This window comes from Pseudopipra pipra, chromosome 3, assembly GCF_036250125.1.
Source record: "Pseudopipra pipra isolate bDixPip1 chromosome 3, bDixPip1.hap1, whole genome shotgun sequence".
NCBI lineage: Eukaryota > Metazoa > Chordata > Aves > Passeriformes > Pipridae > Pseudopipra > Pseudopipra pipra.
This window is the reverse complement of record NC_087551.1, coordinates 28528606-28543108: the sequence shown is the minus strand read 5'-3', so window position 1 is coordinate 28543108 and position 14503 is coordinate 28528606. Positions and strand designations below refer to the sequence as shown.

Genomic DNA, 14503 nt, shown 5'->3' with positions numbered 1-14503 from the left:
AAGTATCTGAAGGCCCTAATCATTGGACAAGGGTAGTTAGTGGAGCCTTTAATATTAGATTATCTCATGATAATTGTAACCTTTCCCCATCATTTCAGGTGCCATGCTGAATTTAACATTTGTTTGTCTGGCAGCAAGCTGAATTTACAGGGTAATAAGCAGACCCTGTGTGGGATGATAAATGCCATTCTATCAAGTTGAAGAAGGACCTGAAGGAGGCTTTTGATCTTGAAAGCTTGTTTCTTTTTCTCTGAGAATAGCAAATAGCCTAAAAAGAAGCTATGTATGTCTCTGATAATTTTGCCTTGCTTATGTTACTGAAACTTCTGAAAACACAATTTAGATTTGTATTGCCTTTCATATGGATGTACTATGGAAGTTAAATCTTTTGTTAGTTGCTCTCCATTAAGACAAGTTTGGAGGTAGTAGGGATCTGTGTATGCTTTACATGTATCAACCGCATCTCTATAGAAGATGTTTCTCTAAGAGCTCTCTCAGGGATGCTTTACTGTGGTCATATGTCAGGATTTTTTAAAGGAGTCCTTTTTCTTGATTGAATTTCTCAAGTAGTAATGCGGCATGCCCAGGAAGAGCAAGAAAAATATTCATGTGCTGGAAAGTTAAAAATTTCAGGGAGGGATAAAGGTGGCCAATACGAATTCGTAGAATCTTAAAATTGTTCAGGTTAGAATAGCTCTGTAAGGATGGAGATTCCAGCATCAGTCTCGATGACTCCCCATGAAACGTCCTGTTATCTCTGACTCTCTCAGTTGATTAGAATGGATTCGTGAGAATTCAATCTTGAAGGATGCTTGCATAGTTCTGCTGAAGCAAACCATGTTGCGCAGGTACACCTGTGAACAGTTTTTGTGGTGGGTTCGCCCCAGATGCCAGCCAAGTACTCAGTACAGCCCCTCACCCCAAGGATTGTGAGCTAGAAAATTCATGAGTTACACTAAAGACAAGTAAGCCACTTACCAAGTATCATCAGAGGCAAAACAGACTTGATTTGGAGAACTTAATTGTAGTTATTGTCCATGATTATAAGTGTTTATTTAGCAATTCAGGTATTGGGAAATAAACAAACGAGTTAGGCAGTTAAAGCTCCTATCCTCCCTCTTTCTCAGGTTCAGCTTTGTTACAAGCACTTCTCCCTCCACCCTTGTTACTGCCATAGGGTACCCCCAGTCCCTTCAGTGAGGCATGGGTAGCACAGGGGCTTGGGGTTTGGATCTCCTTCCTGCTCACTCTTGTCCTGTGCTCTGAAATGAGTCCTTCAGAGGTGTGTGTCCGCTGGTTGTGGTTCCTTCCAGGAGTGCCTGCTCTGCCATGGAGCACCTCCTCCTCACCCCTGCTGTTCTCTCCTCCTCTCCCTCTCTGGTGTTTTCTGCTGTTTCTTAAGTAGGTTTTCACAGAGGCACCACCATCCTGGCTGAGAGGCTCAGCCATGCCCTGTGGTTGGTTTGTTGAAGCTGTGTCCAGCAGTCAGTGCTGGCCTCTCCTCACAGAGGTCACTCCTCATGCTGAAACCTTGCCGTGGGTACCCAGTACAGTTTTTGCTTTGGAGACTTTTCCTCTCTTTATCTTCATTAATTTATCCCTAATAAATGTGTTTCTGCTCAAGAACTGAGACTGTGCAGTAACTCTAATGAGATCTAATATTCTCATTGAGTGGCCTTTCAGAGAAATCCCTCTCAGAGCTTTTAATCCTGTAGCTTGTCAGCTTGGGAAGAGGGGGGGAAAAAAGAAGAGCAGATCTCAGCACCATGCTCTTATCCCGCAGGATCCTGTGCCCTTGTGTCATAACCCCTGAGGACAACTCCAATGATTTAAAGATGTTGATCTACTTTAACAGAAGGTATCAGGTAAGGCACATGGCATTTGTTACAAGTTCAGTGTCATCCTCCCATTGATCAAGGGACCACAGATAGGCTAATATTTGGAAGTGGAGGACAGTTGCCTCTCATTTTAATGATATATTTGTAGTTGTGATTAAAAAAAACGAGCGGGAAATAGGAGTAGGCTCAAAATCTTTGCAACTCTATTACCCTAAACCAACAAAACAGATGAAAAGAAAGCCATAGAAAGCCTTTACAGAGCCATAGAAAGTAGAGTATGACAGACAGTGAGCAGTTTTTTTATCATTTCTGTTATTGGAGATCAGATGAAGTCAAACAACATGTTAACTCAGGAACAAGCTTTCAGACACGGCATGTCAGGCAAACCAAAAATGCTTTGGTGGTTCTGGAAGATCTTTTTGACAGAAAACCTAATTACTGAGCAGGCTGCCAGTCCTTGTCAGCCAGTCAGCCATTCCTGGGCTGTCTCTCTGCAAAGAAGCCCAGGGTGCATGTCAAAAAAAGGCAGCTGCACTGACTGCCTGGGGCAAGCCAGAAACTGTGGCCACATCTGGGAGTGGGAAATCCTGGGTGAGATGTAAATGGATGGAATGACTTGATGAGATGAACATAGAAAAAGGAATGATGACAACTTTTCTTTGACTCTTTAGGAGAGAACCCGCCAGTTAGTGGAGAGTGGAAGGTATGACACTAAGGATGATTTCACAGTGGTTATGCAGCCATTTCTGACTAATATGGACATGCCAAAAACACAGGTAAAAACAACCAAAAATACACACCCAAAATTAAATCCTAGTGCAATTCCCCTGAGTTGTCAATATAGTCTTAGCAGGTTTTTTTACCTAATAATAATCATTACATTCAGTTAACATTCGAAATTGCAGAAAATGTTTATGGCATAATGGAGATAATAGGCAACAGAAATAGAGACCTTATAGACACAATTTAGGGCACTGCAATTTAGTTCAAAGTTTTCATCAGGGAGTACTTGCTCTATATTCCCTATGCATCAACAAGTCCTTTCCAGTACTTTGATAAATGACTTTTGGTAGGAAAACCCACATGTTTCAAAACACTGTAATGTGTGATTCTCAAGGAAAGTAAAGAATACAATCAATATCTGTGCCAAGGTATTCTGTACTCGAAGCCACAGTGATCTCTATTCCTTATTACTTTGGAAATCCTATATTAAAAAGCTTTAAAAGGCTTCTTAGTTCTGAGTTACTAATGTTCTTATGCCTGGTTTAATTCTCTTGGCCTCAGAGGCCTTTGTGGCTACTTTGATTAGAAGTCAACTGATATCTCGCTGAAAGAGAGAGGGCATAATGCACAGCTTGTTGCATATTTACTGTCTCTGTGACAGCACCCATCTTATTCTCTAGGAGGGGTGGCCAGATGATTCATATTTTGCCCCAGATTGTTTCCACTTCAGCCAGAAGACTCATTCCCAGGCTGCACGTGCTTTGTGGAACAACATGGTAAGATTTTTAAAGGTTGTGTTGGTCTCGCCCTGTTTACTCCATCCTGCCCTTGGCAGCAAAACAACCCCCAGGGAGCTACTAGGTAACTAGCCATTTCTCTTCTCAATTCTGTTTACAAAGGCAAAGAGTGATCATATGAAGAAAGGTCACCTGAATTGTTAAACCAGTCATATCAAACCAGTAAATCTCGGGGTATGTTAAGGCTGGGGTTGTTGGGACTTCCCTCAGGGAGATGCCTGTCAGGCACATTGATCAGCAGGTCACATTCACGAGTATATGGGAATTAGCCCTTTCAGCACTCAAAGAAGCAGTGCATGGAGGCAGCATTGGTGCATTGCAACCACAATGGTCTTGCTGTGCTGCAGAGGTGGTTCCCAGTGGTTGGCAACACATTGCTCTCTGACACTCATCTGCTTTTCTTCTGTGCACCCTGCTTTTTCCCACAGGTGGAGCCCTTAGGGGAGAAGACAGATAATCTGCGCATAGAGGATGAGATCGTTCTCAAATGTCCAAATGCAGTAAGTTATGAGGGTGTCTGTGTTTATATGGGGGTGCTAGGGGTGGCTGGGAATCTGTGTGAGCCTTTACCAACTGCCTGCAGTGCTGTCTCTGTGAGCGGGCTCTGCTCTTCCCCATATAGTTTGTGCCACTGCCACCAAGAGCAGTATGAACACTCCCCCATGAGTTGGAGGGCAAGCTCATCCCAGGAGTAAGCTTCCTCACAGTCACACGTCACAGTTGGCCAAAACACAAGGGAATGGTGTTTGGCCTACCTAGTCAAGATTGTTAAGTATCCACACTGACTGACAGAGCTTCAATGGGGGGAATAGAGCAATGATGACACCAGTCAGCACAGCTCTGTAGTTGTCACTGGGGCTGCCTTGCAGTGGGACCACAAGCTTCTTGTTAACCACACACGGAAGGGTGCTGTGCAAATTGTCTAATTTCTAGCTGTATAAAAATATAGCCATAGGTTTATACTGTTGTTACAAGGATTTTTAAAAGGCCATTTATTTTCTTTCTCTCTTTTTTTTTTTATTTTAAATCTTTTTATTTGTTTTAAATCTATTTATTTGTTTGCACCAAGCTACTAATCATATACAGACATCTGAGAAATGAAGTTTGGAGAATGGAAATCTCCATGCATCTCTGATGCTTTGCATTGACTCAGATTGCCTTGTTTTGTAGGGTGTGCCGTTCCTGAGGACGTATAAGAACAGTAATTACACATACCCTAACCAAACTCCAGTAAGTGCTAACGTCACCATCCCACTGTTACTCTGCTGCATCTGTTCCTGTATGGTAACCAAATGAATCATTTTCTGCAGCACAGGTGAAATCAGTCTTTGGCCGAAGGGGCTTGGGAGGCTGAGTGCATGGTGCAGAACAGGGATGCACTCCCTGGGTTAGACAAAATGCATCCAGAAACTCCTGTAAGAACACGTGCTCAGACAGCAGTTATCAGTTATCAGTCCAGGATGCTATGCTGTTCTGAGCAACACTGAATATGACTATTGAATTGAGCAACCAAGACCTGTCTAGGTTAATTACATGCTAAAGAGGCTCTGGTTTATCCACCTGGCCTCTGCTGGGAAGATCCTAGTTAGTACTGACTGTATTTGTTAGCCAAATGCTATTCAGCTTTCTTCTTCTCTTTAGAATTATGGAAGCCAGCTGCCATGTGAGGACAGGTCTCCATCCTCCCCTCCTGCAACTTCAGGTAGTCTTGCCTGTTTTATGTTAAGAGATTGAATTACTTCCAACTGTTCTTCAAGATGAGTGTTAATTTTTGCTGAAATGACTGCTGGACTGTGAAAAACACTGCTCAGAAAGGATATGAGGTTTCTCAGCAGCTACTTAACAGATACAATGCCATGCTGTCACATAAGGTAGCTGTCTGACTAAGTAGCTCTACTGAACTCACAGCCAGCAGAGAACTTCAACGTATCTTGTGATAAAACCCAAATTTGAGTGCTGACATAGCCTATAAGTGATACCACCTAAATCTCATGGAAAGAAACTGTAAATCCAACTTCATGCATGTTAGTGCAGTATTCAGTTTTTCAAATAACTTCATATTGTCTTCTCTTTAGTCCTCTTATGTCTTCTTGCAACTTTAATATACTATTCCTGCTTTGTGTAATTCTGCTTTATTTTACTGTCACCTTGGTGCTGGATGTTGTTTGCCACTTACTGTTATTTGCTCCTTGCTCTTCTGTCTTTTCAGTAGAAATGTTAACCATTGACATATTGAATAATATGCATATGTTGCTGCTACAATCACATGAGATGAGCTGGAAAGAGCTCCTGATTTATCACTTGGGTATTGCAAAAGCAACGTGACAGAGCATCACAAGGCACAAAGGCATATTTTACAACACAAAGTAGCGGAAAAGAATAGCTATTTCCTATCCAGGTTCAACTGCATCTCTTTCCTTTGCAGTGCATTCCCTAAAGCCAGCTGATGTGAAAATTATAGCAGCCCTTGGGGATTCTTTGACGGTAAGAAGATAGTGTTTTTACTATTCCCTTGCTAAAACTACAAACATGTGCCTGCTCTGGTGGAGAGGAAATAGCTGTTATGTCTATAAGCAAAGATCAATTCATTCACGGATGACAATAAATCTAGCAGCTAGAACAAGAAAGAAGGTGTCAGTCTTCCAGCACTCTATTCCCCCCCCCCACATATTCACATGCTTTTGAACTTATGCTAAGACAAACACAAATCCTTTGAAGAGGTGCCTATGTAGTTTGCTGAATTGGAGACAGAAGAGATCAGATGCTGTTGAAACTAATGGGACATAACACAAGGCTTAGGTTACTGTGCTTTTCAAAGACTTTTCTAAATAGGAATGGACTGATGAACCTGCTCTTCTGCCTCTGTTCTTTCAGGAACAGAATGCAGAGGTGTTGAATAATAGCATTTTATTTATTTGAGCATTAATGAGTTAAGGATGTATGGAGTGAGACCCCTCTGACTTCATGCATTTCAGAAGATACTTAGTCTGATTTTCTTTATCAAGATGTAGTTCTTACTGATGATGATTATTTTTGGTAGCCAGGAAGGAATATGTCTCAAAATCCAGACATTCTGTGTTCCAGTTATGTCTTTCTGTCTAATGTTTTCGTACTGGTCAAGGACTGAAATTCTACAGCCAGGTTAAAGGAAACACTGGACAGAAAGATACAATTGGAACATAGGTTTCTCTGAATCTGAGCCTTAACAACAAAGACATTGTTTGTATAAACCATGAAGCCTTTACAACAATCTTGCAGACATATTGTCACAACTCCTATGCACAGGAAGCTACTGAAATAAATAGAAGCACTTGAATGCAAACCTGCAATATCAACAAATAAAAGATATTCCCTACTTGGTTGTGGTTGCCATATTGTAATATCCAGAACCCGGCAGCTGTTTCTGCTTCTAAGTATAGTCTATAGGAACTGGGAATAAAATCTGCTTTCATAGAATGTGCAGTGATGTATTGCTGTCTGAGAGCTGCATTTGGCCTGTGTGTGGTTATTCTGATCACCAATATTCTCTTAACTCAATAAAGCTTATATATATATAAGAAAATGTAATAGTGTGGTTTAATCTGAGGTAGTAGCAAATAGTCTACCTGGTCTTGTGCTGTACTGAAGTACAGACCTGTACCCAAATTTAGAATGAAATTACAGAATCACAGCTGATAGGAAATACTCTCCTTCTGAATTCTGAGGTGTTTTAGGAGGGATGCATCTGCTAGCTTGCCTCTTTCTTCAGGATGAGTGTAGAGAGTGCTTCCTCCTTTCTCTAGTACTGCTTTAAGTCTTTCCATTTAGCACAACACTTTTCAAAGTGGTATGTAGGTATTATGGTGCTTCTTTCTGATATATGTTTTTTTTTCTCTTGTGAGTTCATATAGTGTTTCTTATCATTAGCTGAAAAGTTTCATCTGTTTGATTTAGATGTCTTCATCATTGTTGAGTAATGCAACCATAAAAGAGTTATTTAGCTCATCTAGACCCATAAGAAGAAAGTCTTTGTTCCACAGCTCCATCATACGTTTTGTGTGTCATATATACAATATGATGCTTGTAAATAATTACAAAAGGTATTGTTGTGCTCTTCAGGAGAAAGGTTGGGGAAAAGCCGGATGCCTTCTAAAGCTTCAAAAGTAAACAAAACAACTATGTAATTCTATTTAAATTAGTAAATTGTATTTGTTACATGTTTGTATTACAAATTACTATTGCATTAGTAATTGTGTTTTAATTTCATTTGGTTAATGAAAAATAATGTCCAGGCTGGTGCAGGAATTGCCTCAGATACTCTTGAGGATTTAGCCACTCAATACCGGGGACTGTCTTGGAGGTAAGTCTTCAGCCAAGGTGATGAAGAGATGTGTATTCTTTCCTGTAAATAATGCTATTCTCTTCTGCACGTTTTGGGTCTTTCAGCTGTTAGAAAGTTGAAAAAAAAGGTTGCTTCTCAGGCTGGAGTTTCTTGAGAACATGCATCAAGATCCAGGATTTGTCAAAAAGGTGGCTTCACAGAAAATGTTTTCAGTAGTGGATTTTAAGCTAGCCTTTTGATTTCTCTCATGCTTTCGTTTTTGGCTCTTTGCAACAGTTTGTATTTCTGTGTCAGAATTTCAAGTTGGAAATCTACAAAACTGCTGAAAAATCACTGAAACAAACAAGTCAGATCTAGTAGGTTTTGGAACTTCTCAAGTTTTCTATTTCTGAACCTTTTATAGTACCATGGAAAACAGTTTGTTTAACCAGAAGACTTTTACCATATGCTGCATATAGTTGTAAAAGACTTAAGTTGTTTCATTGTAGTGATGTAGCTCAGTTGATGCTGATTGAAGCAGCTCTGCGCTGTACTAATACTTCTCTGTAAGGGTGTGGCCTCAGCATGTCCTCAGTCAATAGGAAAGCTGGCGAGAACATATCCATCCGCAGGAAGAAGGAAAAGAGAGTGAGGAGCTGCTGTTTAAGCTCTCTTGTCACCCAGGGGCTGTCTGGTTTTGGTGTTGCCTTAAAGTGCCTTCGTGAGGCTGGAGTTGGCCTCAAAGCTGACCTACTAATTTACAGTACTTAAGGGCTTGATCTTTTGAGTATGCACCTATCTCAGGTATTTTTCTGCCACTTGGTGAATGATTGACCATACCCTTCAACATCTGCGAGATCATGCAATCCTTCTGACAAGCATCTTCACCACTGAAACTGCAGCCATTCTACCCAGTAGCATTTCCACTTTTGTCCTCTCCATGTATTCTGATATATTGATAGTTACCAAATTAATCACTCTTTGCTTCTTCCCATGATTTGTGGTAGGTTTTCGCTTTGCTTATTGTCTGTGTCCAGATAAGAGATGAATGACCAAGGTTTCTCTTTCTCATTTTAGTATTGGAGGAGATGAGTTGTTAAAGAACGTGACAACCCTACCTAGTAAGTAATTGCTTTGCCCAATATAACTGGCAAAATTGAAGAAACACAATGGACTGATTTCTGACATGTTTACAGAGACCTCTTAAGTATCTCAAAGCTGGTTTAGTGTAATTAACAAGAACTACTTTTAAAAGAAACAATATTCTAGGACTAAGGAATAAAATGTTGCCTTCATCAGTGAAGCTGACAGGAAGCAGCTAGAAATTCCCTTACTTTCTTTTCCCTTTTCCTTTTCAACTGCTTGGAGAGTGTTATTTGAATTTCTAAATAAGCTTGCTATGTCCATGCTTGTGATGCACTTAACATTTGCTTTTAATAAATATTCCATCACAGTTTTTTCCAAAAGAAATGTTTGCATAGAGTAGGCCTCTTTGGTAAATAAAGCTGCCTACTCATACATGTAACCTGAAGGGAATAACTGTAACTTTCTCTTCACTGAAACATGCAACTTTTCATAGCTCAGTCTATTGTTAATGTAAAGCCACTTGAGCTTCAGTTTGGATCAGCTGTAATAATAAAATCCCATTTGAAGAGGACCAGTAAACTGTCCTTTTATGTGTTGACCATTATTTTCAGCAGAATGTAACAAGAATATAATTAGAATAAACAATTAATTGATTCATTGGGTCTTATTAGATTTGACAAAGCCTTCATTAAAATATGATTAAATTCAGAGATTAAGATAGTTTTATAGTGTACAATACGGTCATGTTCACTCTCAACTATGAATTTTCCTGCCAACTTCCTTTTGGAAACTGCTATGGAGAACGTGGTAGAACTTCATCAGAATCACGCATCTGAGGCTTTGTTCTTCGCATTTGTCAGTAGTATAAGATTTTGCACAGCTGTGAAGCAGACCCAGATCTTTTAGCTGAAAACAAGTTCCTGTTGGGCTGAAGGACCCTTCAGGCTTGCTTCACAAAGTCAACATTGTATGACTGAGAATTTTATTTTAGGCTTTAACCACTACAGCGTGAGAGATAACTGCAGACAATAGTCCTCAATTCTGCTCATCTTGTCCGCTGGTGACAGTGCAGGGCACTGCAAGCACGCTGCTGTCTGAGTCACTGCCAGCTGGTGATCCCTCTCACCAGCTTGGTGAATCCATCTAGTTGACTGGCAGCTGCAGCAGCTGTGCTGTGCTGTCAGAGAGCAAAACTATGGCAGTGCTGCTGTGTGCTAGTCCCTGTAGGCAGAGAGCAGATGTAGTCATTTTCCCTTCATTGCCATCTTTGTTTTTCAGACATCTTTCGAGAGTTCAATGTTACAATCATGGGCTATTCAACTGGCACCGGGAGTGAGAATGATTCCAACGCATTCCTTAACCAGGCAGTTCCTGGAGCAGAGGCTGAGTATGTAGCTTTTTGTTTTACATTTGTAGGTGATGGATGCTTCATCTAATTGCCTTTCAGCTGTCTCGTGTGCTGTCACAACTTGCTCTGAAGAGCAAGCAAAACCAGTCTAGTTGAAAATTGTCTCAAAACCTGTTAAATGTATGGGTTTATTTCATAGCAGAACTTTCAAATGAAACCAACAGTCCTGGTTATGAAATCCACAAACAAGAAACAGGCAGAAACTGTTTGGTGGTTTCTACTCTTCCTCTTCAACATCTATTAATTTATCCATTTATCTGTCAATAAATTCCTGAGAACATGAATGTTTTCAGAAATTGAGCATGTAGTGAATTGATAAGGAGAAACTAGGAGTAAAAGTGGATTAAATCTTCCATAATTCTGGCTTCAGGTTTCTGGATAAGGAAGCAACAGTGAACAAGAGAGAAGCGAGGAAAAAACAGCCTCAGTCTAGAATATTAAGAGAATTGCTAATGGTCATACATGGGTTTTGGTGCATTGCAGACCTGGTGCAGTTGCAGCCAGTTCTGCCACTATAAAAGGGATTGTAATGTCTTGCAGTCATTTGACTTTGGCTCTTTGCTTTTAGTCACACCTGAGAGGCTGTATAGTTGTTTTCCTATACTGCTTATCCTAGAAATCCCTGGATACTTATTGAAAGTCAGTGCTGTTTAATTAACAAAACAGATGGCTGCTTGAATTCAGTCATAGTTTGGGCACAGGTTCTGGCAGACCATGCCCGGATTTGACATTGTGAATTGATATTATCCAGACCTTAATTTGTTAGTTTAAAGAAAAATTCATCTTGCTTCCCGAAGGGGTCTTGGAACTGAAGTTCAGAAGCCAAGCGAGGTGTTTGACTTCGCTGTATCTAAGCAAAGATTGTTAGGATTTGTCAGGGGTTTTTATTGCTCTCTTGTAGGCCTTGAGCAACTTCTGACTCATTTGAGCAATTTCAGTAAATGCTTGGATTTCCTGTCAGAAATAGTGTGCTAGGTGCCCTGCTATATCCTCCTGCCCCCATAACTGAGGGAAGGCATTTTGTTTCCTGGTGATGACTAAACGTATCTGTGTATGTCAGTGAGATGTGCATCAGCCATTAATGAGAATTTATTAACATACTTCTGTATGCAGCATATATCCAGATTACCTTGAAAGAATGAGATAGGTGCCTGTCTTGTATTCTGTATCAGTTAAATCCTAAACAGGCTTTTTGGAGTGATGGGAGGACTTGAAACAGGACACACAGCCCCTTAAGTCACCATTATGACTTAAAGCAACTTGCATCAACAGCAACTGAGGCATTAGTATTAAATAGTTATTTGTTAGCTGTATGAAATGAGTCGATGGATGTTAGTCTAATGATGAATTGCCTACTTCATCTATAACAATTAGTCTTCTCTCTTCCCGTGCAAGCAACTGGACTGGATAAACATAATGAACTGGAGCTATCCTTGTTTTGTAACCGTATTTTGTAAATATTCAGCAAGGAGATAGAGACAACAATTGTGCCAGATTTCTGCTTGTCTTCTATTGTTTCTCTGTCTCATAACTCTCTGTAGAACGCTCTGAGATGCTTCTTTTGGGGGTTCTGTTCTGTCGTATTTTGGCTCTTGAGGTACCCGAGAAGAAGAATGTGTCCTCGTTGACTATTGAAATGTATTGCAAGATACGGAAATGTTTCTCCTGCTTTAGGTATTTGGCCCTGGAATGATGATGATGCAATTCAGCATTTATTCTTCAGCAGCCAAAAATATCCATTTTCTAAGGATTCATAGGGCAAAAAAGTCCACCAGCTAATGCTGGTATTTAAGAGTTGTTAGCTGGCCTGTCTTGCTTTATGGTGCTAATCTGGAAGGTGCTTTCCAGAGGTGCTGGAACCTTTCTGAAATCAGATAATTTTGCAGCCTTACCAGCTTTTGGAAACCCCTTTGGTATAAGGGTTTCTTAAAATAAAATCCATGGCTGCTATGAAGAGCTCTTTAGTGAACTTGATGGCAACATAATAATGCAGGTCCCATTCAGCAAAATATTCCGAAGTCCATCTGCATTCATTGCTAAAGGGTTTAAGTACATGATAGAGTTAAGGATAGATGTGAAGAATGTTGCTGAAACAAAGCCTATCTGAAACCTCTGATTTCATATGAAAAAAAAGGAAGTTAAGGAGAAAACCAGTGACAGGAACTGTGAATATCTGTATTTCCCATTAGAAAACTGCTTCCATTGATCAAGTTCTAAATTTGGTTGAAACTGCAGTTCAAAGATGGGTGATTGCTGGCACTATTTCATTCAAGATGTTGTTAGATCTTACTGACTGCATTGGCCCAGGATACATCAGCACCTCACTGACTGCATGAGAAATCAAAGATGTTGTGGACTGTCAGATCAAAAAGTGGTGTTTTCCTCTGGATCAATATTGAAGTCAATGCCCTAGATTAGGGGTTTCCACAGTAAGAACAGAAGGAAATTGTGACCACTTGTGGCTTGTGATAGGTTTGGAATATAAATAAGTTATGACATTGGACAAGGGTAACTGTGATCAGAACTATTACATGCATACAGTGTCTGTGTCACAAGTAGGTGTACGACAGGGCTCATTCCCCAGTAGATACCCTTATGTCAGTGTTAGATCAGTGTCCAGCTGGAGGAGGGTGGTGAGAGGTATCTCTTTTTTTCTACGGTAAACAAAGTATTGCAAAGGAGAGCTAGACTCTGGTTGCCATACAAAACAAGTGCCACATTTATTGATGTCAGCTGATATGCTCCCAGAAATGATAGACCGTCAGTGAGAGCCTGGAGGGAGATGCAGCTCATTGCATACTACAGAGCTGCCTGGAAGGCCAAAGCTTTCTGACCACATTCCCTTTATGCACATTTGAGGATCGAAGTGTAAGGGCAGTCAAAGTAAGTTGAAGTGCTCAGCCTAGGTAACCCAAAATTCATTGCACTTGGGATATATATCTGTGTGTGTATATATATAAAAAAGAGAGAGAGAGACTGCCTATCTGGCTATTGAAAAACAGCGAGTCTGTCAGCTTGCCTGAGTAATCTTGAAAGTTTCTTGGATTTTTAATTACCCTGGAAAAGTTGTGTGCACAGAGCTGTTACACATAATGGAAAATTAAGTATTGAGTCTGGGTGTGGGCTACAGAAATGAGGGAGGGGTGCACAATGAACTCTGAAACACCTAAGCTTTGCAGGGGGATGTTGCTGAAGAGGTCAGCTAAATATTGGGACTGGGCATTCCCTTGTTTTAGTCTACAAGGAATAGGTTGATAGCAGCCTAGTTGTAAACAGGTCATCTGCTTACAAACATTACCATGTCTGGGTTTTCAGCTGTTTTAGGTGCTAAGCACTGTAATAGGAGCTAAACTTATGGTTCCAGATTAATTACTGAACTTGAGTAAAATCAGTGTTCAAGTTCGATGTTGATTTTCTCACCAAAATGTGATTTGATCAAGTAATTTGTTCACAGCAACATAAGTATTGTACTGTCTCCTCACTCAACATTTCTGGTATCTGCAACTTGATTTAAGGTGTCTGAAGAATGCTAATGTTGATCTCTCAATACGGGTGTTTCTTTCACTCACTAGTTGTCCTTCTTTACAGGCACTTACCAGCCCAAGCAAGAAATCTCCTGAGACTTATGAAAACTGATGATGTAAGTTGTTTGGAACTCATTTAATCTTACAGCATGAATAGAAATAGGTGTTGATCGCATGAAGGATCCACCTGCAATGACACCTCATGCATATCATAAAGTCAGAGAAATTCAGGCTCAATTTTTTCTTCTTTATTGCACAGAGAATTGACTTCAGTGCTGACTGGAAGATCATAACTGTGTTTATTGGAGTCAATGATTTGTGCAACTCTTGCAAAGACCCTGTGAGTAGTAGAACTGGTTAACTGAAACTGTAGTGGGACTGTAGTGCCAATGTAGAAACACATGAAGGGAAATCTATGGATCCTTAGCAGCCTTCACAGAGATAACGTGAGTTATATATGGGCTGCTGTATGTTTTGATGGGGGTTGTTGCTGACAGTACCGTGATATAAAATGTTACCAGCAAGAGAGTAGGATGGTTTTGTTTTCTCTGGCTTACTCCAGGGTCAGAACCACTGTCTTTGCTCCTGTCTTTTGACATGAGCAAAAAATGGAAGGGAAGAAAAGCTTCACTCCTCTGATGCGAAAATTGCTCTGCTGCTAGCATGGCCTCTTTAGACATCCAAGAATGGCAGTGGTAGTTCAAAGCAGTACAATCCTACAGTTGTCATCACCCCATAACTCACAGCTAGGGACATGCTAGGAACAGGTAAAGGTATGTATAAGAGGACTTGCTGCAGTGCTCAGTCTTACTTGAAGTTTATGCTTC

The 14503-nt window shown here is 40.5% G+C and overlaps 1 protein-coding gene across 1 annotated transcript in view; it reads left to right on the top strand.

The window, feature by feature from the left end:
• PLB1 (phospholipase B1) overlaps positions 1–14503 on the top strand; it is an 81200-nt gene that overhangs the window by 38131 nt on the left and 28566 nt on the right. Inside the window, exons 26-37 of the mRNA XM_064648432.1 lie at positions 1784–1865; positions 2510–2614; positions 3242–3337; positions 3787–3858; positions 4529–4588; positions 5000–5060; positions 5784–5842; positions 7630–7697; positions 8736–8779; positions 10023–10131; positions 13741–13792; positions 13936–14016. Of these exons, the coding sequence (XP_064504502.1) occupies positions 1784–1865; positions 2510–2614; positions 3242–3337; positions 3787–3858; positions 4529–4588; positions 5000–5060; positions 5784–5842; positions 7630–7697; positions 8736–8779; positions 10023–10131; positions 13741–13792; positions 13936–14016 (889 nt within the window). The remainder of the gene's footprint in view (positions 1–1783; positions 1866–2509; positions 2615–3241; positions 3338–3786; positions 3859–4528; positions 4589–4999; positions 5061–5783; positions 5843–7629; positions 7698–8735; positions 8780–10022; positions 10132–13740; positions 13793–13935; positions 14017–14503) is intronic.